The 21,946-nt window shown below is 47.0% G+C and overlaps 2 protein-coding genes across 2 annotated transcripts; one reads left to right on the forward strand and one right to left on the reverse strand.

Moving 5' to 3' along the window:
- The first annotated feature begins 6,084 nt into the window (after positions 1-6,084).
- LOC124653659 (aspartyl protease family protein At5g10770-like) lies at positions 6,085-10,943 on the forward strand. Its single transcript, XM_047192730.1, has 2 exons — positions 6,085-6,319; positions 9,601-10,943. Exons 1-2 carry the CDS (start codon positions 6,085-6,087, stop codon positions 10,941-10,943), a joined length of 1,578 nt encoding a protein of 525 aa, XP_047048686.1.
- Positions 10,944-11,623: 680 nt separating this feature from the next.
- Positions 11,624-16,003, reverse strand: LOC124653668 (sister chromatid cohesion 1 protein 3-like). Its single transcript, XM_047192740.1, is given in 14 exon segments — positions 11,624-11,722; positions 11,841-11,854; positions 11,857-11,972; positions 12,088-12,484; positions 12,554-12,685; positions 12,774-12,916; positions 13,425-13,590; positions 13,806-14,066; positions 14,133-14,185; positions 14,256-14,323; positions 14,404-14,435; positions 14,520-14,566; positions 14,652-14,913; positions 15,880-16,003. Coding segments are annotated over 14 exon segments (1,914 nt in total).
- Between the last annotated feature and the right edge of the window lie 5,943 nt (positions 16,004-21,946).

Here is a 21,946-nt window from a genome sequence, read left to right on the forward strand (position 1 = left end):
ATGAGCAAGAATGTGGAGAAGATCCTCTCCTATGTGAGCATGACCCAAGTCCCTCACTTGTGGTCACAAGGGTGCTAACTACGCAACCTCATGATGTGGAAGAACAACGGTGCAACATCTTCCAAACCCGTGCCGGAATTGGTGGCAAGTCGATCAAGGTCATCATAGACGGTGGAAGTTGCCATAACCTTGCAAGCACCGAGTTATGTGAGAAGCTCCACCTCAACCTCCGCAAGCATCCTCACCCTTACCATATCCAATGGTTGAGTGACAAGGGCAACGTCAAGATACAACATACCGTCACCGTCAATTTCAAGATTGGACCTTATGAGGACACTATTGAGTGTGACGTGGTACCCATGACGGTGTGCCACATGTTGCTTGGCCGCCCTTGGCAATATGACAAGAAGGCTATACATGATGGACTCTCCAACACATACACCTTCAAGGTCAACGACAAGAAGTTCGAGTTGCGCCCCATGACTCCTAGTCAAATCATCGCCGACAATGCGAAGGCTCTAGCGAGGGCACAACACCACTCCCACCATAGTGAGTTGAGAGGTGAGGGAGCGACCCACCAAATGGAAAGTGAGCGCCACAAGCCATATATGGGTGAGCGAAAGAGTGTCCTCCTAGCCACCAAAAGCGAGTGGAAAGAAGTGCAAGCAAACCCATCCACCATATTGCACTACGTCCTCATTTGCAAGGGACCATCCTCGGAGACTAACGACTTAACCACAATTCCTTCGTCTTTGTTGTCTATTTTGAAGGAATTCCAAGATGTCTTCCCCGACGAGCTCCCGCATGGACTACCACCGCTTCGAGGCATCGAGCATCGCATCGACCTCATACCCGGCGCTCCGCTTCCAAACCGTGCCGCCTACCGCACCAACCCCGAAGAGACAAAGGAGATCCAACGCCAAATACAAGACCTCCTCGCTAAAGGGTACGTTCGAGAAAGCCTTTCCCCTTGTGCGGTTCCCGTGATTCTTGTGCCTAAACCGGATGAGACGCAACGGATGTGTATGGATTGTCGCCCCATCAATGCCATTACCGTCCGTTACCGCCATCCCATTCCGCGTTTAGATGACATGCTTGATGAACTTAGTGGTGCCACGATTTTCTCAAAAATCGACTTGCGTAGTGGTTACCATCAAATCCGCATGGCTATTGGTGATGAATGGAAAACGGCATTCAAGACCAAACTTGGTCTATATGAGTGGCTTGTTATGCCATTTGGGCTATCCAATGCTCCATCAACTTTCATGCGCCTCATGAATCACATCTTGCGTCCTCTCATTGGCAAGAGTGTGGTTGTCTATTTCGATGATATTCTTATTTATAGCAAATGTCTCGAGGACCATGTGCAACATGTGAGAGAAGTCTTGTGCATCTTGCGTCATGAAAAGCTTTATGCTAACCTCCCCAAATGCACCTTTGCTCAAAACAAATTGGTTTTCCTTGGCTTTGTGGTTTCCGCTAATGGAATTGAAGTTGATTCTTCCAAGGTAGAGGCCATCCATAATTGGCCTACTCCTACAAATGTTGGCCAAGTCCGAAGTTTTCATGGCCTTGCCGGGTTTTATCGCCGCTTTGTGAAAGATTTTAGCACCATTGCTTGCCCTTTGAATGAGCTTACCAAGAAGAATGTCCCGTTTGTTTGGGGAAAAGCCCAACAAAATGCTTTTGATGAGTTGAAGAAACGCCTTACCGAAGCTCCCCTTCTTGTTCTTCCAAATTTTGCCAAAACTTTTGAGATTGAGTGTGATGCAAGTGGGCTTGGTATTGGTGGTGTTCTTATGCAAGAGGGCAAACCCGTGGCATACTATAGTGAGAAGTTAGATGGCGCACGCCTCAACTATCCTATATATGACAAGGAGCTCTACGCTTTGGTTCGTGTTCTTGAAGTTTGGCAACACTATCTTTGGCCAAAAGAGTTCATCATTCACTCCGACCATGAGTCTTTGAAGTACTTGAAAAGCCAACACAATTTGAACAAACGTCATGCAAAATGGGTTGAGTTCATTGAGTCCTTCCCGTATGTCATCAAATACAAAAAGGGCAAGGACAATGTAGTGGCGGATGCTCTTTCCCGCAAAAACACCCTTTTGTTGACTCGCTTGGATTTTCATGTCTTGGGACTCAAAGAGATCAAAGAACTCTATACTTCCGATTCTTTCTTTGCTCCAATTTTTGCGAAATGCTCCATTGAACGAGGAGTGGATGATTTCTACTTGCATGATGGCTACTTGTTTAAAGCTAACAAGATTTGTATTCCCGAGTCTTCGCTTCGCAAATTGCTTTTGCAAGAGTCACATGGAGGTGGTCTCATGGGTCACTTCGGAAGAGAGAAGACATATGCCATGCTCTCGACCCACTACTATTGGCCAAGAATGTACCGCGACGTGGAACGCCTTTGCCGCCGGTGCACCACTTGCTTACAAGCTAAGTCTACCTCTAATCCCTATGGTCTTTATACGCCTTTGCCTATACCTCATACACCATGGACGGACATTAGCATGGATTTTGTTCTAGGATTGCCTCGCACTAAGCATGGACATGATTCTATCTTTGTGGTAGTGGATAGATTCTCTAAGATGGCTCATTTCATACCTTGCCATAAGAGCGATGATGCTTCACACATTGCTTCGTTGTTTTTCGTGGAAATCGTTCGCCTACATGGAGTGCCGCGAAGCATTGTGTCGGATCGAGACGTCAAGTTCATGAGTTATCTTTGGAAGTCGCTCATGGCCAAGTTTGGAGTGAAGCTCTTATTCTCATCATCCTCGCATCCGCAAACGGACGGCCAAACGGAAGTGGTCAATCGAAGCCTCTCCACCCTTCTACGCATCCTCGTGAAGAAAAACTTGAAGTCATGGGAGGAATGCATTCCACACGCGGAGTTCGCCTACAACCGCGCCAAGCACTCGACTACATCAAGGAGTCCCTTCATGGTCGTCTACGGGTTTGAGCCGCTCACGGCGCTCGACATGCTCCCACTCCCACTTCATGAGCGGATCAACATGGACTTCGACAAGCGCACCGCCGCCGTCAAGAAACTTCATGAAGAGACAAGAGCTACCATTCAAGAACATGTGCTTCGTCAAGCTACAAGACTCAACGCCAAGAAGAAGGAACGCATCTTTGAGGAAGGCGACCTCGTTTGGATCCACCTCCGGAAGGAAAGATTCCCTCATGACCGCAATTCGAAGCTCAAGCCAAGAGGAGATGGCCCCTTCAAGGTCCTCAAACGCATCAACAACAACGCTTACGTCATCGACATCCCCACCTCCAAGTACTTGGTGAGCAACACGTTCAATGTCTCCGACTTGTCACCCTATCATGGAGATGAGGAAGGCCACGAGTCGAGGACGACTCTTTCCCAAGGGGGGGGAGATGATGCGGGGTGGCCTTCGGTCACCTCCACACCAAGACCAACAAGTCCCCCAAGTGGACCAATGACACGAGCCCGAGCCAAGGCTCTACATGATGAGGTGAACTCGCTCCTCGCTACCCTTGATCTTGGTAACCCTTTGGATGGATTGCTACCTCATGCCGACGTGCTATGTGTCATTAGGTACAAGCCGCATCAAGACCTCGGAGAGGAGGAGGCGCCAAGACCAAGGGAGGGAGAGAAGCAGCTGGACATGAAGATGATCATGGAGCCGAAGACGACGTCGCTCGAAGCGCTCCAAGGAAGAGACGGACGCCGGCCGGTCCGGAGACCCGGTCGGACCGGACCTACAACCGGGCTCCCGGTCACGGGCCCGGCCGACCGGTCGGAAACCGGGCCAGCCCCTCGTACGGACGACGACCGGAAACCTCGCAGGAATCCGGTTTCGACCGGTCGACCGGACCCATGACCGGACCGCCCGGTCACGAGCCCGGTCGACCGGACCCATGACCGGACAGCCCGGTCCCGAGGCCCGGTCCGACCGGATCCCAAACCGGACCCGACGAGAGTGCCCCACCAAACTGCCTTAACTTATCCTTTTGAGTACTGTTCGCCCTTGCTGGTCTGTGTGTGCCTATATAAGTAGTCTGGAACCCCTCATTAGCTCTTTAGACTTGTTTTGAACTCAAACCCTAACTTTGAGCTTAGTCTCCCTTGGGTATCATCCCTCCGTAATCAAGGCACCTTGGTTGTTGATTTAGATCTTGTTGAAGGAGATTCTAGTACTTGCTACTCTCTCCTTCCCCAAGCTCTTCCTCTCCAATCCCAATCTCTCTCCGGGAATTCTACCGCGTGTCTCTTCCACGGAGATTCTATTGGCGTGGTCCATCGAGCCACGGAGGTAAGTATCGGGTGTATCGGGTTGGTGTGCGTGCGTGAGTCTCGGGGTCCTCGTGTTCATCGCCGTGTTCTTCGAGTTCCTCGCGTTTTCCCATCTCCCCCTTTAGGTTCGACGTCAATCCGCAAGATCGGGCCACACACGGGGTCTTAGACCTCATCATTCCATGTGGGCGGTGGAACCATGACTTCCAACCTAGCTCGCATATTTGTTGATTAGAGAAACAAATTCATATAACCATTAGAAACTCCACTGCCCATATTTGTTGATGTCTCGATTTAGTTCGATCTGGAAATCTGGAAAGGGTTATTGCGGAGTAAATTCAACATGTAATTTTCATTATTAAATGTTTTAGATTTTATATAGTGTTATTTTTTACTACTGTGCGGTAAGAAAAGGTGGGTTAATCAAGGATCCCCTGTCATTAGATTGGCCTATGATTTAAACTAAACATATAAAATGTGTGGTTCACTAGATTTAACATGGCCGTAGCAACGTACGGGTTTTGTCCTAGTCATCTCCTAATTGGACAAGCAACAGCGCATGATTTATTCAAAAAGTTGTGGAAAAGTGCTTGTAAAAGTATTCTTTTGGCTGACCTAGATGACAGTACTCCGGAGAAAAAGGATGTACCATCCAAGCTACAAGTGTGTACTCTGTGAGGAAGGAGTACAAGAAACACAACAATCTTTGTTTGGGACTGCGATTTTGCACATCAGTGCTGGAATTCTATAGTGCAAGGAAAAAACAGATGAATTTCTTTCTATGATGAGGTCCACCTTGCAGGAAAGCAGATACATCAAAAGATTCATATGGAAGTGACAATTTTAGGATGTTGGACATCCGGAATAAAAGAAAACGAAAAATATTTAAGAATGAAAGGTGTCCATTCAAAACGTGAAAAGATAAATACAAGATGATCTTGCTCTGGTTATACATAGAGCAAAGCAAGAGAAGGCCAACATTCTGGAATAAAAGAATTACTAAATTCAGCTCTTTTTTTATTGGTAGAATTATGGTAACTCTCAGTCAGTGATGTCATCGAATCTCAGTTGCAACTCATGACTATCACGAATCATGAAGCAATCTGGCGGTTTGCAACTCATGACTATCACGAATCATGAAGCAATCTGGCGGTTTGCAACTCGTGACTATCACGAATCACGAAACAGTTTAGCGGTCTAGAGCACTTGTAATCCATGTTGCAACTTATGGCTACCATGAATCATGAAGTGAACCAACGGTTTGAGCCTTTTTTTAGCGTAAAAAAAAACATTTGACGACGGTTGTTTGATCCCCCTTTCGGCCATGTTCATATGAACTTTTAGCTCACGGGAGCAGTTGCTAACTGCGCATGCTGTGCTGCCAGCAGGACGGCCGGCCAAGTGATCGTGCACGCCTTGATACCATCCTCTCCGCAAGCAAACAATAGGCGCTTCTCTCTCCGGTTTGTGCCCGTGATTCCAAATGTGTTTCACAAAGCTACAACATTACAGTACTCTTGTGCCCGAACCCATCAGACGTTCATGCATATTCCCTCTCCTCCAGGCGCATACATCCAACTTAGTGACAGCGTACTCTCTCTCTCTCTAGCCCTTTGTTCTCTTCTGGACGCCTCCGATAATCTCTACTTCTATCTCCGTGACCCTGCATTACTGTACGTATAGACTATACATATTCCCCCATCTCTCACATTCACATTCTCTTGTATCTTCTTCACTCCCCCCATCTCCTGCTTGGTCGCTTCCGGCGAGGTCCACTACCGTGCCCACCGTCGTTCATTGCAATTGGAATGGCGGCCAGTTCTTCCAGTTGTGCTCGCGCGCACCATCTTCTTAGTGTCCTTGCGCTTCTCGCCGCTGCTTTTAGTGTCACCGCCGCCAGCAGCAGCGCCAATGGCGGCGGGAGCGTCGTCGTCGCCGTCGGGAAGAAGAGTGCGGTGCTGTCGCTGCGTGAGTTGGAGTGGGCTGCAGCCGCAAGGAAGATCCGGGGCCGCTACGTGCAACCAATGCAAGCTCAGATCCTTGGTAAGTAGTTACACTTACACACCAACTAGTGATGATGTTATGCTGCGATGCTTATCCCCTTCAGAGTTCACACCTGCTGTAGTCCTGTAATTGGTCGAAATATGCATGCGTCAAACTGTCTTAATTCTGCATTTTGATGATGTTATCTCTTCCTGATAACTTTTGGATGTAAAATTTCATTTTGATATAAAAAAACATTTTCATCGGAGATCGTATGTAACCAGAAATCCCTTTTTACCGAAACATGACGCCATTTTGTAAAAATAAAAATCGAAATTCATCTTTATTGATTTTTATTAAAACAAGATGACAACACATGGACATCTCGAAGGATTTTATTTTTTAAAATTTCTATCATTGTATTTTATTTAAAACTGAAAAGGAGATCGGGGGGTACGGGCGCCGGTGGTAAGGTAGGCTCAATTTTTGGGCTGGCCCGGACCTGGCCGACCCTTATCCCTGCGGCGCTCAGGTATTTGGACGCCCCCGACCAGGGGCGAAGACACGCCCAGGGCAACAAGGGCCATGGCCCGGGACGCTGGAAAAGTTTCTTCGGACTATACTACCGAAAGGGAAATTGGCCCAGGGCGCAGCCCAGGTTAGCCGAACTCGACTCAACGAGCAAACCTTCGTTTGCCTCCAGTCTATCGATGCCTCGGTCGAAGGCGCTGCTCCCATACGCCCACTAGGCGTCGCTCGTTTCATCGCTCCACAAGGAGGGCGTAAGAGAATCTCCAGTTGCGTCCCCCAAAGCATCCCCCAAACCGCGCCGATTTGAGCGTTTGCGGGACGTGTTTCATTCGTGCCGCGTTTGGGGGACGTCGCTCCCGTGTCCCCCAAACGCCGCCCCCAAACATTAAAAAACTCTTTTTTTATTTTTTTGCATTTTTATTTCAATAAAGAGAAGTAATATTCCACAAACTAATACATAATTGGGAACGTGGTTTACACGAAGACACAATTTGAAACATGGTTTTCCACAAACAAATACATAGTTTGAACCATGGTGGACACAAATATAAAATTTTGCAAAAAAACTAAACCTAACTAGGCCGTGCATCGAAGGTTTCCTGTGTTCGCTGCTAAGAAAGAAACACTCGAGGGCACATCTAGTCACCCAAACTGGAAAATCCAGCGGGAGATGGGGCCCTTGTTGATTCTACCGATGACGAATATCCAGAAACCTCCGTGCACGTATTCGCTGCGAAGAAACAATACTCTTCATCATCAGTCGTCCTCCTCGTCGGTGCTGTCGTCGTGGTAGTCCCGGCGGCAGCGCGTCTCGTCGAAGAGCTTGACGCTCATGTCCCTATCGCTAAAGTAGGAGAACATGAGGATGAAGCCGGCTTTTTGTTGTGTCCGGCGACTTGGAGGACGCGACTGGAGATGCTCTAAGGATCACCGCCCCACGCCCACGGCCATGTCGCCGCCCGCCGCGATGCCCTTTCCCGCGTACCTGGCCGCCGGCTCCTTTATGCCCGCCTCTGGTGCACGCGCCGATGCCAGTTTTCTGCCCCAGTTCAACAACTCCTGCTCCTGATTGATTTCCGGTCGGCTGCTCCTCTTCCCAAATTAGGCAATTTCTTGTTTTAGAAATAGATAGGGCATGGAAATAGAGAATGAATAAATATAGTTTAACAATTGTTTATAATTGATTTTATGTTTAGGAACGATGAAGGGATTTTTTCCGTTGATATCATCAGCGAATGCTTCAAAAAATCCCCAATCTGAATTAACTCCTCAAGCCGAAAAAGCTCCTCAAACCCTGAAGATGCTACTCAAAATGAATGAACTCCCAAAATTTTCATATTTCTGTCTCAAACCGCAGAAGCTCCTCATACCGAATAAATGTTCATCTATGCTACCATACCAAATTTTCTATGCTATTATATAAAAATATTAAGTAGTATTTTTGCACTTTATTTTTGGCCCAGGGCTTGCTCCAATCCTGGCTCCGCCACTGCCACCGACGCCCGTAAAATAGGTGCGCCGGTGGCAAATAGCACCGACGTGCACTGTTTTTTGTGCGCCTGTGGTAACCTTGGGCATATAGCTTGTTTCCTAGTAGTTTAATAACTGAAAAGAGTCAAAAAAAACTGCAATAGGAAATGCTACTACTTACTCTCTCTCCATTTTTATTTACATCCCGTTTCGGTTTAAGTCCAAGCCAAAATTTATTAAGTTTGAACAAAAAGAGAAAAAAGTATCAACATTTGTACTACCAAATGCATATGATATAAAAATATATACTTTGTGATGATTCTAATACTATAGATTTTATATACTAGATGTAGATATTTCTTCTTAAATATTTGATCAAACTTTACGAAGTTTAAATTTCACTTGACCTAAAATGCAAATAATTTTGAACGGATGGAGTATCTATCAGAAAAGTGGCGCTAGGCTGTCATCCAAATCAAATGAACATTGCCCGTGTAGCCATCTCTAATTAGCTGTAGCTGGAACCCGAAGACTAGATAATCGAGCGTCTCAACATGCTACATCAATCAGCCCGTATGGATCAAATAAGTAGCGATGCGGATAAAAGAGCGGTGTTTATTTAGTGCACAGGAGGTGACTGTCCTCTGCATGGGAAACCTTCTCTTTCCACTTGTTTTAGAGGGTGTGTTAGATTTCGTCTCTCCTTACACATTTCATATGAACTAGTTTTAAAATTTGAAACTTTTATAGCTTTTGAAGCAGAAGTTCAATTTTTTGGATTTCTGGTGAATAGAGCTTTAAGGCAAGACTAAATGACTAATACTGAATATTTTTTGACAATATTTGAAAATCGACTCGAAATCGAATGAAACTTTGAAAATCACCTTGTGTAAGTTTTTGAGACAGTTTATTTCTCTGTGCTTCAAACATTATTCGTCGTAATTGGAAAATGATTGGCATATCCTTAGAGTTCAAACCATAAAATATATTGACGTTTGTGTTTTGGAACTCGGGTTTTGAATTATCATAATTTTGGACTTGTTTAAATGATTGAATCATGAAGCTTCATTGTGAATCATAAAATATATTGATGAAAAACAAGATAAAAGAAAACAATGAATGTGTTTTTCACTGAGCTTCTTGCAGTGAACTTTTCACTTGTAATATGCTGACACAACGCACCGTACCATACGTATCTAGAATCCAAATCATGATGATCTAGTTTGAAATCAGTGAATAAAAGAAATTTTACGTGCAATAATTACACATTACTCTCAGAATCTACAGGTCTGAATTTCTGATAAGCACTTACACACTTGTCCCCATCTCATCTTCTCCAGGAGAGCATAAGAAAGCAGAGTCAGCCAGAAGAGCGGCCACCGTGTTAAAGCTGAAGCAACATTTGCCCACCACCATCCGCAGCCAGCCTGCCGGAACTGAACGTTACCTCACCCGCCTTCTCGCTGCCGACGAGGCGCGTGCTGCATCGTTGCAGCTCCCCAGGGAAGCATCCACTCAGTCCGGCTCCGGCCGCGGCCAGGCGGTGGCGGAGGTTCCGCTTACTTCCGGCATCCGCTTCCAGACGCTTAACTACGTCACCACCATCGCGCTCGGTGGCGAGTCCGCCGGCGCCGTCGCCAACTTCACCGTCATCGTGGACACCGGCAGCGACCTCACATGGGTACAGTGCAAGCCGTGCCGCTACTGCTACTCGCAGCAGGACCCGCTCTTCGACCCCACCGGCTCCGCCACCTATGCCGCCGTCCCGTGCAACGCCTCCGCCTGCGCCGCCTCCCTCAAGGATGCAACCGGCGCGCCCGGAACCTGCGCCAGAAGCGGCAGCGGTAGCGAGAGGTGCTACTACGCGCTGGCCTACGGCGACGGGTCGTTCAGCCGCGGCGTGCTTGCCACGGACACGGTCGGCCTCGGGGGTGCCAGCCTCGAGGGCTTCGTGTTCGGCTGCGGCCTCAGCAACCGCGGCCTGTTCGGCGGCACGGCAGGTCTCATGGGCCTCGGCAGGACCGAGCTCTCCCTCGTCTCCCAGACGTCGTCCCGGTTCGGCGGCGTGTTCTCCTACTGTCTCCCAGCGACAACGTCCGGCGACTCCACAGGATCTCTCTCCCTCGGACGCGGAGACTCATCAGCCTACCGTAACACGACGGCCGTGGCATACACCCGCATGATCGCCGACCCGGCGCAGCCGCCGTTCTACTTCATGAACGTCACCGGCGCAACCGTCGGTGGCGCCGCGGTGACCGCGTCCGGCCTCGGCGCCAGAAACGTGCTGATCGACTCGGGCACGGTGATCTCGCGCCTGGCGCCTTCTGTGTACCACGCCATCCGCTCCGAGTTCACGCTCCAGTTTGGCGCCGGGACGCGGTACCCCGCCGCACCGGGGTTCTCGATCCTCGACACGTGCTACAACCTGACGGGGATCGACGAGGTGAAGGTGCCGCTGCTGACTCTGCAGCTGGAAGGCGGAGCCGACGTTACCGTGGACCCTGCAGGGATGCTGTTCATGGTGAGGAAGGACGGGTCTCAGGTGTGCCTGGCCATGGCGAGCCTCCCGTACGAAGACCAGATGCCTATCATAGGGAATTACCAGCAGAAGAACAAGAGGGTGGTGTATGACACGGTGGGGTCAAGGCTAGGCTTTGCTGATGAGGATTGCAGCTACATTTGATAGCACAAACTCAGACTGGATTAACCAAGTGTTTGTAAAATGTAACCTTAAACAGAGATGATGGTGGTTGGTTAAGTTGCTTGCTGAGAATAGTGTGCCAAGAGTTGCTACGAACCGTATTACTCGCAAGTATCTATAATCAAAAAAACTTCGTAAGTAGATGATGCCCAGGCTAATCGTGGGGTACTTTCAGAAAGGACCTGGTGAACGGATGTGGCCAACTCCAATCCAGGACACATTGTCTACAGGCTACAGCTTCATATGTCACGTCATGCCAGGCACTTTCACCAGGCACAACGAATTCACCACGGACGGTTGGTCATCGTCCACTCCATCAACCAACCCTCCTTGTAATCTTGACTTCGTAATTTCATTCCTCTGTTTATCGTTTGGTTTGGTTGTTGTAAATGCTAACTTGGAATCAAAGAAATGTATTTCCATTGCACTGCAGACACTAAGCTAGTTTAACTTACTGGTATCTCTCTTCAGCTCCACTCACATCCCATGCCGGGTTCTGAACACAGTTGGCAGAGATACATGACAAATATTTTACAGGAAGACCAAAAGGACTACATAGCATTGCACTCACTACTCACACTGGTATGCCCAAGACAACTCGATCCTAAACCAGGACTACTATTAGAGGAAGGAGTAAGCTACTCAACTCCGAATCGAGTCATTTAGAGTTTGGCGGTTGAGAGTGAAGGTCTAAGGGAAACTGAAATATCACTATATGCTTCTTCCTGCTCGACATCAATATAATCGTAACTCTTCAGGGCCTAGAGGAACAAAAACATTAAGAAAAAACCAACATCAAGAACAGAAAAAATATATGTATGAGCTAGCAGGAACAAGAAATTATATGTAAAAATAGCTAGCTACGGGTCTGAGTGTTACCAATGTTTCAAAAACATGCGTGCAGCTTGCTTCCTTGTCCTCCCTTCCAAGATTCCGTTCAAACAGAATTTCCCCCGTTGATCGTCTGATGAGGCTGAAGATATCTTGTTTCTGAAATACTCAGCAACAGCCCTGTAATGCAACACAACACAAGTCAAGCTCTGAACTTGCATTATAAGTTAATGACAGAGTTTTCCTGCAAAAAATAATAATAGTAAAGCCATCTATTGAAACATATTTCATTTACCTTGTCCTAGTAGACATGCTACCTAATCCTGTGGTGCCAGTACTCGCACTAGAGATCATGCTAGGTGTACTGATGAGCCCAGGAATCTCTGGCAGATCTTCCTCAAGTTCATCATCGAACGGGAATGGAGATCCATTTGGGTCAGACACACGAGTGCTCTGTCCAGGTGATGCATAACTGCCATATGTTGCTGGTATTTCCGTAGCACCAGTTCCTCCAGGTCTAGACTGTGGGGTTCCACCTGGAGTCTTGAAAGGGGTATCATCATATCTTACTGGAGATTGATTCCCTCCTGGAGAGAACCGAGGAAGCTCAGGTGCAAAATCAAATGGTGTTGCATCTCCATTTTCTGGAGACAATGGGGTGAGGTGAGGTTCAGGCTGTGCTTCTGCATTTCCTGGAGACGTTGCAGTGACTTGTTCAGGTTGTACATCGGCATTTCCTGGAGACTTGGGGGTAAGGTGGCGGTGAGGCAGTGCATCCTGCTCTTCAACATTTGCAACATCGTTAGCCCGTTCATGAGAGGCAGACTCAGCACCAGAGGCACTCGCCTGAGGAAATTCAGCCTTGTAGACATTATGCAGGTCAGTACACATTCCTGTAAAGGAGCAGATTGGGGGCATGACATGGTTTCTTTAGAGAACAAGACTATACACCTGCTGAATCAATCAAGCATACTAGCTTACCGTGTACCAAAGGTTCAAAGAAGAAGCTGTCCTTTTGGCGGATCCTGTTATATTTCCAAATATCCACTGCTGTATGGGGTAGTTTCTTCCTCTTGGAAGCCAGCTTACATAGTTCTTTGCCAGCAATTTGTTTGCCCATATAGCTGTGCAAAGAGAAGATTAAATTTGGTTCAGATGGACGATCACCACCAGAAATCATATCATTGTGATAAAATTATCACTGAGACGACCAGCATTATCATGGAGAAAGTTTAAAACTTAAATTGATTCCTTGTAACAGAGTGAATCGTAGAAACATCTACTGCAATTGCTGGAGGATTTACTTAACCAGACAAAATAATGGGATTGTTGCATAACCTATTCCGTAAGCCAATGACAAATGATAGGTAATGCAGCACTGAATATTTTTCACAAAACCATTGATAGAATAATACAGATGCAAGCATCAAAATTGTTTTGGTAGTCTTTGAACAGACACATTAGATGTGATAAAGTATACAATTTGATGCTAGCCAACTCTCTTAAGCAATTTATTTCAATCAAAGTTCAGATATGCACACAACTATGTGTTGTAAGTTGCAGAATTAGACATTGCTTGAGACAAAAATAGGTATGAATTTGTCCTTGTAGTCAGGGCCAATTGAAACTTACTCATTGGAGATTACTATGTTCTCATCAAATATGCGGCTTCTCTTGTTCTCTTGTACTTCCAACGTTCTCTTTCTCTTGTTCTCTTGTACTTCCAACGTTCTCTTTCTCTTGCTATCTGGTACTTGAGGTGGAGATGGTTCCAGGACAAATACAGGTAACGAGATTCCTAAAATGATATAAGTAAAAGAAAATTATAGTTGCATTAGGAGGTACTTATGCCATCTAGAGTAGATACATCTTAGGCAACATTTCACAGTCCAACAAATATACTTGCTGGTAGAATCACAGAACAGTTCCTTTTTTATTTAAGACTTAAAAGATAAGTAAGGGATGAAACACATCTTTTACATAGATAAATGAGCTAGCTAGCAAGATACGTACCAGTGCCGCTTGGATCTTCATCTTCAATAGGATCATGGCTGATACTCCTTGATACATTGGGCATGGACGTCCCAGGCAAAGATCCTCTACCAGCAGATAAAGATGAGTCCATTGCTGGTGGTGTGGTAGCCTTGTATATGAAGGGTGACGGATCTTCATCCATGGGGTCACTGCCATCAATAACACCTTTAAAGCTCAGCAGGCTCTCGGGTGCTTCACGCAATCTTTCTGGTGAGTCTTGCTCCCCATTAATAGTGTTTGCTGGCAAACTGTCTTCTGGGGGATCGACAGACATGGCATCCCCATTAGTAGTGTTTGCTGGCAAACTGCCTTCTGGAGGATCTACAAACATGGCATCCTCAGGGAATGGGGGAAATGTCCTGGACATGGTTGAAAAAGAGAAATGAGTCTACCAAAATGAAGAGGAAAAGTATTACGCAAGATACATACCCTTGCTCAGGTGGTTCAGGCTCAATAAACAAGGATCGGCCAGCAGGAGATGGTTCTGCTCTACCATCCTGCATCATTTACATGTACAATAGTGTTATCACCAAGAGTTGACATGAATAAAGAAACAAAGGAGGACAGTAGTGTATACCTCATCAAGAGTGATCGTCACATACTGTTCCTCTGCAAAACAAATGAGATAGTTAAACACAGGTGTTGAAACGATAACAAACATACTGAGTATTGAATGCATCAAGTTTTACATACCAGACAAGGTGATCTGTTCAAAAGTTTTACGATGATTATCTGGCGTTCTGTCAGCAAGTTAAAGAAAAACATAATTAGATTGAGGTTGTGTAACACACAAATCAATAATAAGTATGAGTGAAGAATTCTTACTCCATCTGACGAATTGCATCATCCAGGTTTAAGTCATCAAGGTTAAATGTTTCTGGCAATGTGATAACCTCAAAAGGAGCATGGTCGGCATCAAATGGCAGATCTACTTCCACAGAGGCAAAAGCGGTTCTGATTGTGCTCAGCATTCGATTACAGTCTTGAAACAGGTAATTCACCTTCCATGAGTAGATGCGAACTAGCCCTAGAAGAAGATGCCCTGATAATCTCAGAGCAATTGGAACCTCAGGGAACATTATGGACTCTGAAAAAAAGCACAAACCATGGATCAGAACACAAGGGGAAAACTTGCAGAAAAAATGATAGTGCGGACCTGTGCCAAATTAAAAAAATGCATAAAAAGGAATGGGAATATAACCATTTCCCGTTTACACACTGAAAAATAACGTGAATCTCTGGAAGCATATGCCTTTGCACAAAAAAGCAGGTTTCTGTCCTAACTCGATTACATCACTAGCTCTTCCTAGCCATGAAGCACTTATATTATCTACAGAACTCCGCCGGTATAATTCTTGTGCATCACCAGTACTCATTATATAGCAAAAAGGGAATTTTAAGAAGTAAAACTTCGTAACTAATATGAAACAGGTTGAAACATCAAGTAGCTGATTGTCAATTCTTTGAGGGTTAAGAGAAGAACCATAATCAGCTTAAAAGATCATGTCTTTGCCACAGAAAAATCATAACATCTTGGAAACGGTTTTAAAAAAATCGAACAAGCTGAGGCCCAACTTCCAGGGGAGATGAACAGACTCGGCTACTGTTATTACTGAGTAACCGAACATGTTCAGTTTGCACAAGACAAGAAGATATCTTTCTACAAAATTTCAACTGTCGCAGACAAAATTGTTTCTCCAAAACCAGTCGACGATCCTATGGTATCACCACCCAACCTCGGAATCCCCCTATGCCTGAAAATCCTATAGACTGAAGCTCGAAGGGAGGGGGATTTCTGCGGCAAAACGTAATCCTTCCGAGAAAAAGAAACCTGCACAAAACTCTTAGCCAACCGAGCCGTCTTGTTGGCGCAATGTCGGATCTTAATCGCTCATAGTTTGGAAGAAAGGATACCCAATCTGCCATGTCGCACCCCAAAAAATCCGAGTAAAGAAGCGCGAACCGCCGGGGAAAGCCCATACTGCTGCTAGTTGCTACCGTTGGGTAAGAGAAGAAGGGAGGAAAGATGGCATCTTTGAGCGAAGAAACATACGGGCGTAGGTAGGGATGTCGATGCCGTCGACCTGCGCCTTCTTGACCTTGCGCTCGAGGTGCGCGGCGATCCACACCGTGCCCAGCGGGCTCTTCCTCGCCAGGATCGACTGGGAGTAGAACATTGTTGCGGCTGCTCCGGCCGCCCTCTCTTCGTAGAATGGTAGGGTTCGACGGGGGGCTTGCCGGGGTGGAGATAGGGTTTGGTTGCGTCGGTGGAGATGGCGGCGGCGGTGGCGGCGGTGGTGCCGCAAGAGGGGTTGGCGTACAGGGGAAGATGAGATGCGATTGGAAATAATTCTGGGTGGGAAGTTATTTTGGAAGGGGAGGGAGGGGAGGCGGGAAGGACGCCTGGTTAAGGCGGCTTTTCGCGCGCGGTTTTTGGTTCTGGGCGCGGAGTTGTTGGATTTCAGTCTGGGCGCCTAGCTGTTGGGTCACTGACAGGTGGGGAGATGTCCGTGACTGTAGTTTTCCGGATGTTTGCAGGACGTGTGTTTGTGTTGGGCTCGTACTATGCTCGACACTTTCCTAAATGAGTTCAAAGTTTATTAAACTTCGAGTGTGGCGTTTTGGAGACCAAACTATGTAGCTCTCTACTTTTAAGCAATCAAAATCAAAATTCATATTTCAAAACTTTCAGAAAAATTCAAAACAAGACGGCGTTTTGAAGGCTGCGTGTAGCTCGGCCTTCGTTCTAAGTTTTCCATAAAACTTCACTCCATAATCTATATATTACAATCACGTTGTCATAAGGCGTGTTTAGGTTTAGGATAGTGTTGGGAGTACCCCGAATGATCAAAACTTTCCATCCTCCGAATTCAATGGCCGGCACATGTCCACCTAGCCTTCTTAATCCCGCTTTTTTGCTTCCATAAAGTATTGCCACTCTTGCTTCCATAAAGCGTGAATGCAACAAAACAAACCACGATGGTAGCAAAAAAAAAAAAGGTTCACCCACGGAAAAAAAAAAACACATACTCGTCGGAGACCTCGCCGAGGACCTCGTAGCAAAAACTTGATGCATTGTAGAAAAATCAACCTTGCCACAGAGAGACCTCTCATAGCAACAATATTGTGCTAATGTAGCGAAAACTAATTGCAGCAAAACCGATTTCTCCACAGACTCTAGGCGGAGACCTCATGGCAATTATTTTGTACTACCGTAGAAATAACACAAAACAACTGTAGCAAACAAAAGGGTTTCACTGGAGACATCGTAGCAAACAATTTGTGCTATTTTAGCAAAAACGCAGGCCAATGGTAGTAACGTCACTAACAGTTGGCAACACCGCCATCTACCGTTCGCAGCACTTCCACCATAGCATTGTAGCATTTCCACTCTTCATTGGTATCACCCCCATACACTTATTGTAGCATGGTGACATTCCTTGTCAGTACCTCCACCACATGTACCACCATATCGACCAAATGGCAGCGCCACCAGTCCTTGTAGCAAGGATTTTGGACAAAGTAGTAGAGGAGGTCGGCCATGGTTGCGGGAACCGGAGACAACACTCGGGAGCTGGAGACGTGAGTGGTGAGGATACCAACACCAGCGCCTGTGGCGGTTCGGATTGCCTCAATAGCGGCAGCACGGTGGATGTTCATGAGGCCACGGTGGCGCATCGCCATGGAGGACGGCCATGAGGCCACGGTTGAACGACGACGTTGCTGGTGGATGGCTGACGAGGGGTAACCTTAGCAATGTCCATGGATGATGGACTTAGGGTTTCGGGAAAGGTGGTGCATTGGTGGTTTCGTCGATTGGTCAAACAAACAAGGCTATCTGTTAGATTAACTATGAGGCTAAAGCATCGTAAACTAGAACAAACTAGGGTTTACATCAATGATTGATATCCCTCCTGCATGATCTTCCTAGCCTTTATATAGGAGGCTAGGTCTCAGGGTCCAGTCCGGGGCGGTTTGCGTATGTTTCTTGCCTAACTAGAAGTATGTTGGCTCCTTTAATGCGCCTTTCCTTATTCGGCAAGCTTCATCTTGCGGACTTCGACTTCCATCATCATGGGCTTCTCCAAAGTACCCCACCAGGGTGACACAAGCCGTAGGCCCAATTAGGCATACCCATGTCAGTGACGGTGAAAGGTCACGGATGTCGCCTAGATGGGGGTGAATATGCGGTTTAAAACGTTTACTATTATGGCTTAACAAATGAAGAATAAAACTAGCGTTTAATTTGTCAAACATAAAACCTATATAACCAGGGTTCACCTATGTGACCGAGGTGACGCGGAGACGACGATGTATCCTGAAGTTCACACTCTTGCCAGTGCTAGTCTCCGTTGGAGCGGTGTGGATGACAAAGCACTCCAAACTCCACAAAGGCCTCACCGTATGCTCATCGACCCTTCCCACCCAAGGGGAATACCTCGATCCACTATGGAACCTTAGGGTGGTCACCGACCCACACAAAGCATGGGGCTATCTCCACAACTTAATTGGAGGCTCCCAATAAATCGCCACAAAGGCCTTGTCCTTGAAGAATTTCCACAACTTAATTGGAATCTCCAAGAACACCACAAATACCCGTAAGTTGTCTAGGGTCCAAATATCCAAGAGGAACAAGCTTCGGGAACAAGCTCCCGAAGGTAATATATCATGAACTTTCACATCCACATATCACCGTGGAGAAGTCAAACCGATGCACCAAATGCAATGGCAAGAACGCCACAAAGATGCTCAAATTCTTCTCCCTCGAATTCCAACAAAGCTACAAAATCTATTGGGTGGTATGAGAGGAAGAACAAATAGGAGAACGCAAAATTCTCCAAGATCTAGATCCCAAAGATTTACTCACAAAAAGATGATTTGGTTTGGTCAAAGTATGGATCTAGATCTCCTCAATCTTTCTCTCAAATAGATGCAAGAATCATTGGAAGGGGAGAAAGATCTAAAGCTCAAAGAGGTCAACAACAATGGATGAGAGAGGCTTGAGAGAGAGGAGGAAGAAGAAGCAATCCAAAAAAAAAAAGAAGAAAGGGGCTTAAATAGGAGGCTCCATTTTTCTGCCTGTTGGGATGCTAAAAAAGGATTGGGCCGCTAGTATCATCCTGGGGGCGCGGTGCTTGATACGGGGTGGCTTTTGGACACCTCCTCCTCAATACCGACAAGCCCTCCTCGTGGCCCAATGACACGAGCTCGGGCCAAAGCCATACACCAAGAGGTCAATTCGCTCATTTCCACGTATACATTTGATACCTCATTGGATGGCATGCTACTTCATGCGAATATCTTGTGTTCAATCAGGCACATCGAACAAGATACAAGCCGCGAGGACCAAGCCAATGGAGAAGGAGAAGAAGAAGAGGCAACAGCGCTCCAGCCGGAACTTCCGCCTAGATGTCTCCCAGGACTGAAGGAAACGTTGAAGAAGCACAACTGCTCCCACCGGAACTTCCGCCACGCCGGACCGGAACTTCCGCCCATATGTTGTCCAAGACTAAAGATGCTCGAGCTGACGGAGCCGCGGCCGAAACTTCCACCCTCAAGGACCGGAACTTTCGCCCGCCGGAACTACCGCCCAAGTTCTGCACCAGTTCCGAAAACTCGCCAAAACGCCCTGGGATGTTACTGCAAACAAATAGGTCGTTTTGGGAACTAGACCGGAAGTTGGCCAGAAGTACCGTCCCCACCGGAACTTCCGCCCGTAGGACCGGAACTTCCGCCCCGAACGGAACTTCCTCCCCTAGAGGCCGAAACTTCCGCATGTACGTGTTTCAGCACGAAACTGCCTGTTTTCAGCTTTGACTTACCCCTTCGACCCTCCACTATAAATAGCCTTGTTGGCTTAGATCTAGGGTTAGACTTGTTGTGAGATTAGACATGAGCTTTGCTCCTCCCTATGGGAAACCCTTCTAGATCTGAATCTATGAAGTTATCAAGGATCTTCTGAGGAATTGGTCTCTTCCATTCTAGGAATTCTAGTGTTTGTGGATTTTTTGCTTCTTGCAATTATATCTATTTGCACTCTTTTCATTTTTGGAACTCTACCAATTGCTTGTAAATCTTTTGTGAGGGATTCTACTCCTTGTGGGTCTTTGCCTTGCAATTCTATTGGGTTGGTGTAGCGGGCCAACAAAGAATAACCAGTTCTGTGTGTGTTTGTATCTTCGATCCCCTCCGCTTTCCACTCGTGTGTTAGGATAATATGCTTGTTGTATTACCAGGGGGCCAAAGGCCACAATATATAGTACATGTACATGTGCACATATGCAGAAAGCCCCCTAACATATAGGGAAACTACAATAGACAGATATATACATCTAACACCCCCCCCCCTCAAACTCATGGTGAATCCACAACACTGAGTTTGGAGAGTAAGAAATCATGCTGTGCTCGAGTCTGTGCCTTCGTAAAGAAATCCGCCAACTGCAAATCTGAAGGCACATAATGAACTGCAACAACATCATTCTGTACCTGTGCACGTGTGTAAAAAGCATCAACACCGATATGCTTGGTCAGCTCATGCTTGTCCCGATCACGTGCAATACTGATAGCACCTGTACTGTCAGACAAAAGTGGAGTGGGTGTCGTAACAGAGACCCCAAAATCTCGCAAGCAACCACCGTAACCAAGTCACCTCAGCAATCAACAAAGCCATAGCCCGCAACTCAGCCTCAACACTCGAACGGAAACCGCGACTCGTTTCTTCGTCTTCCAAGCAACAAGCGAACCACCAAGAAACACACAAGTAAGCGTAAAGCGAACGACGATCCGTAGGATCACTCGCCCACGTAGCATCCGAATAGCACCGGAGCCGGAGAGAGCTGGAACGGGGAAAGAAAAGGCGACGAGTGATCGTGCCACGAAGATAACGAAGAACACGGAGGAGATGACTATAGTGAACGAGTGGTAGGAGCGGAGACAAGCCGACTCGAAATATGAACAGGATAAGAAATATCGGGACGAGTGACAAGAAGATAAACAAGACTCCCAACAAGATGGCGATAACGGGTGGGATCGGGAAGAGGATCACCATCGGTAGGGACGAAGCTTAACATTAAGCTCCATAGGAGTATCGACCGTGCGCTCATCCCCAAGAGCAAGCACGAGCAAGAAGATCATGAATGTACTTTTACCGAGAGATAGAAAAGCCATCGAAGTGGAGGAAACCTCAATGCCAAGAAAATAGCGAAGAGGACCAAGATCAGTCATAAGAAACCGATCACGAAGACGAGCCTTGACGAAGGCAATATACTCAGGATCATCACCAGTAATGATCATATCATCAACATAGAGAAGAAGAAGAGTACGTCCACGAGGAGAAGTGTGAACGAAAAGAGCTGGATCATGAAGACTAGGAGAGAAACCAGCAGCAGTCACCACAGAGGCGAAGCGCTCAAACCAGGCGCGAGGGGCCTGTTTGAGACCATAGAGAGAACGTCGAAGACGACAAACCATCCCATCGGGAACAGAATACCCGTGGAGGAGGCCGCATGTAAACCTCCTCACTCAACTCGCCATTAAGAAAAGCATTCGAACATCAAGCCGGGAGACGGACCAGCGGCGAACGAAGCAACAAGCAAGAAGGGTACGCACAGTATTCATATGAGCCACGAGGGCAAAAGTCTCATCATAGTCACGGCCGTGCTCTCGCCGAAAGCCACGAGCCACAAGAAGCGCTTTATAGCGCTCAAGAGATCCATCGGAGCGAGTCTTAATTTTATAGACCCACTTACACGTGATAGGACGAACACCAGAAGGTGGAGAAACAAGATCCCAAGTGCCAGTGCGCTCAAACGCAGCGATCTCCTCAGCCATGGCAAGCTTCCATTCAGGATGACGCTCGGCATCCCGATAAGAAGTCGGCTCAGAAACGACAGAGAGACCATACTGACTAGGAGAGTAACGAGCTGGAGCACGATGCTGACGGACAGGACGTGAAGGGGGAAGGTCATCAGCGGAGGACAACTCATCAGAAGAAGAGGAAGAAGGGACAGCATCAGAAGGATCCGAAGCCGGAGAACGAGGAGTACTAGGTGGACTAGACGGAGGAGAGGATGGCGCCGAAGGGGGCGCATCGGGACTAGGAGGGGGAGGAGACGGGATAG

This window comes from Lolium rigidum, chromosome 1, assembly GCF_022539505.1.
Source record: "Lolium rigidum isolate FL_2022 chromosome 1, APGP_CSIRO_Lrig_0.1, whole genome shotgun sequence".
In the NCBI taxonomy this organism is placed as follows: Eukaryota; Viridiplantae; Streptophyta; class Magnoliopsida; order Poales; family Poaceae; genus Lolium; species Lolium rigidum.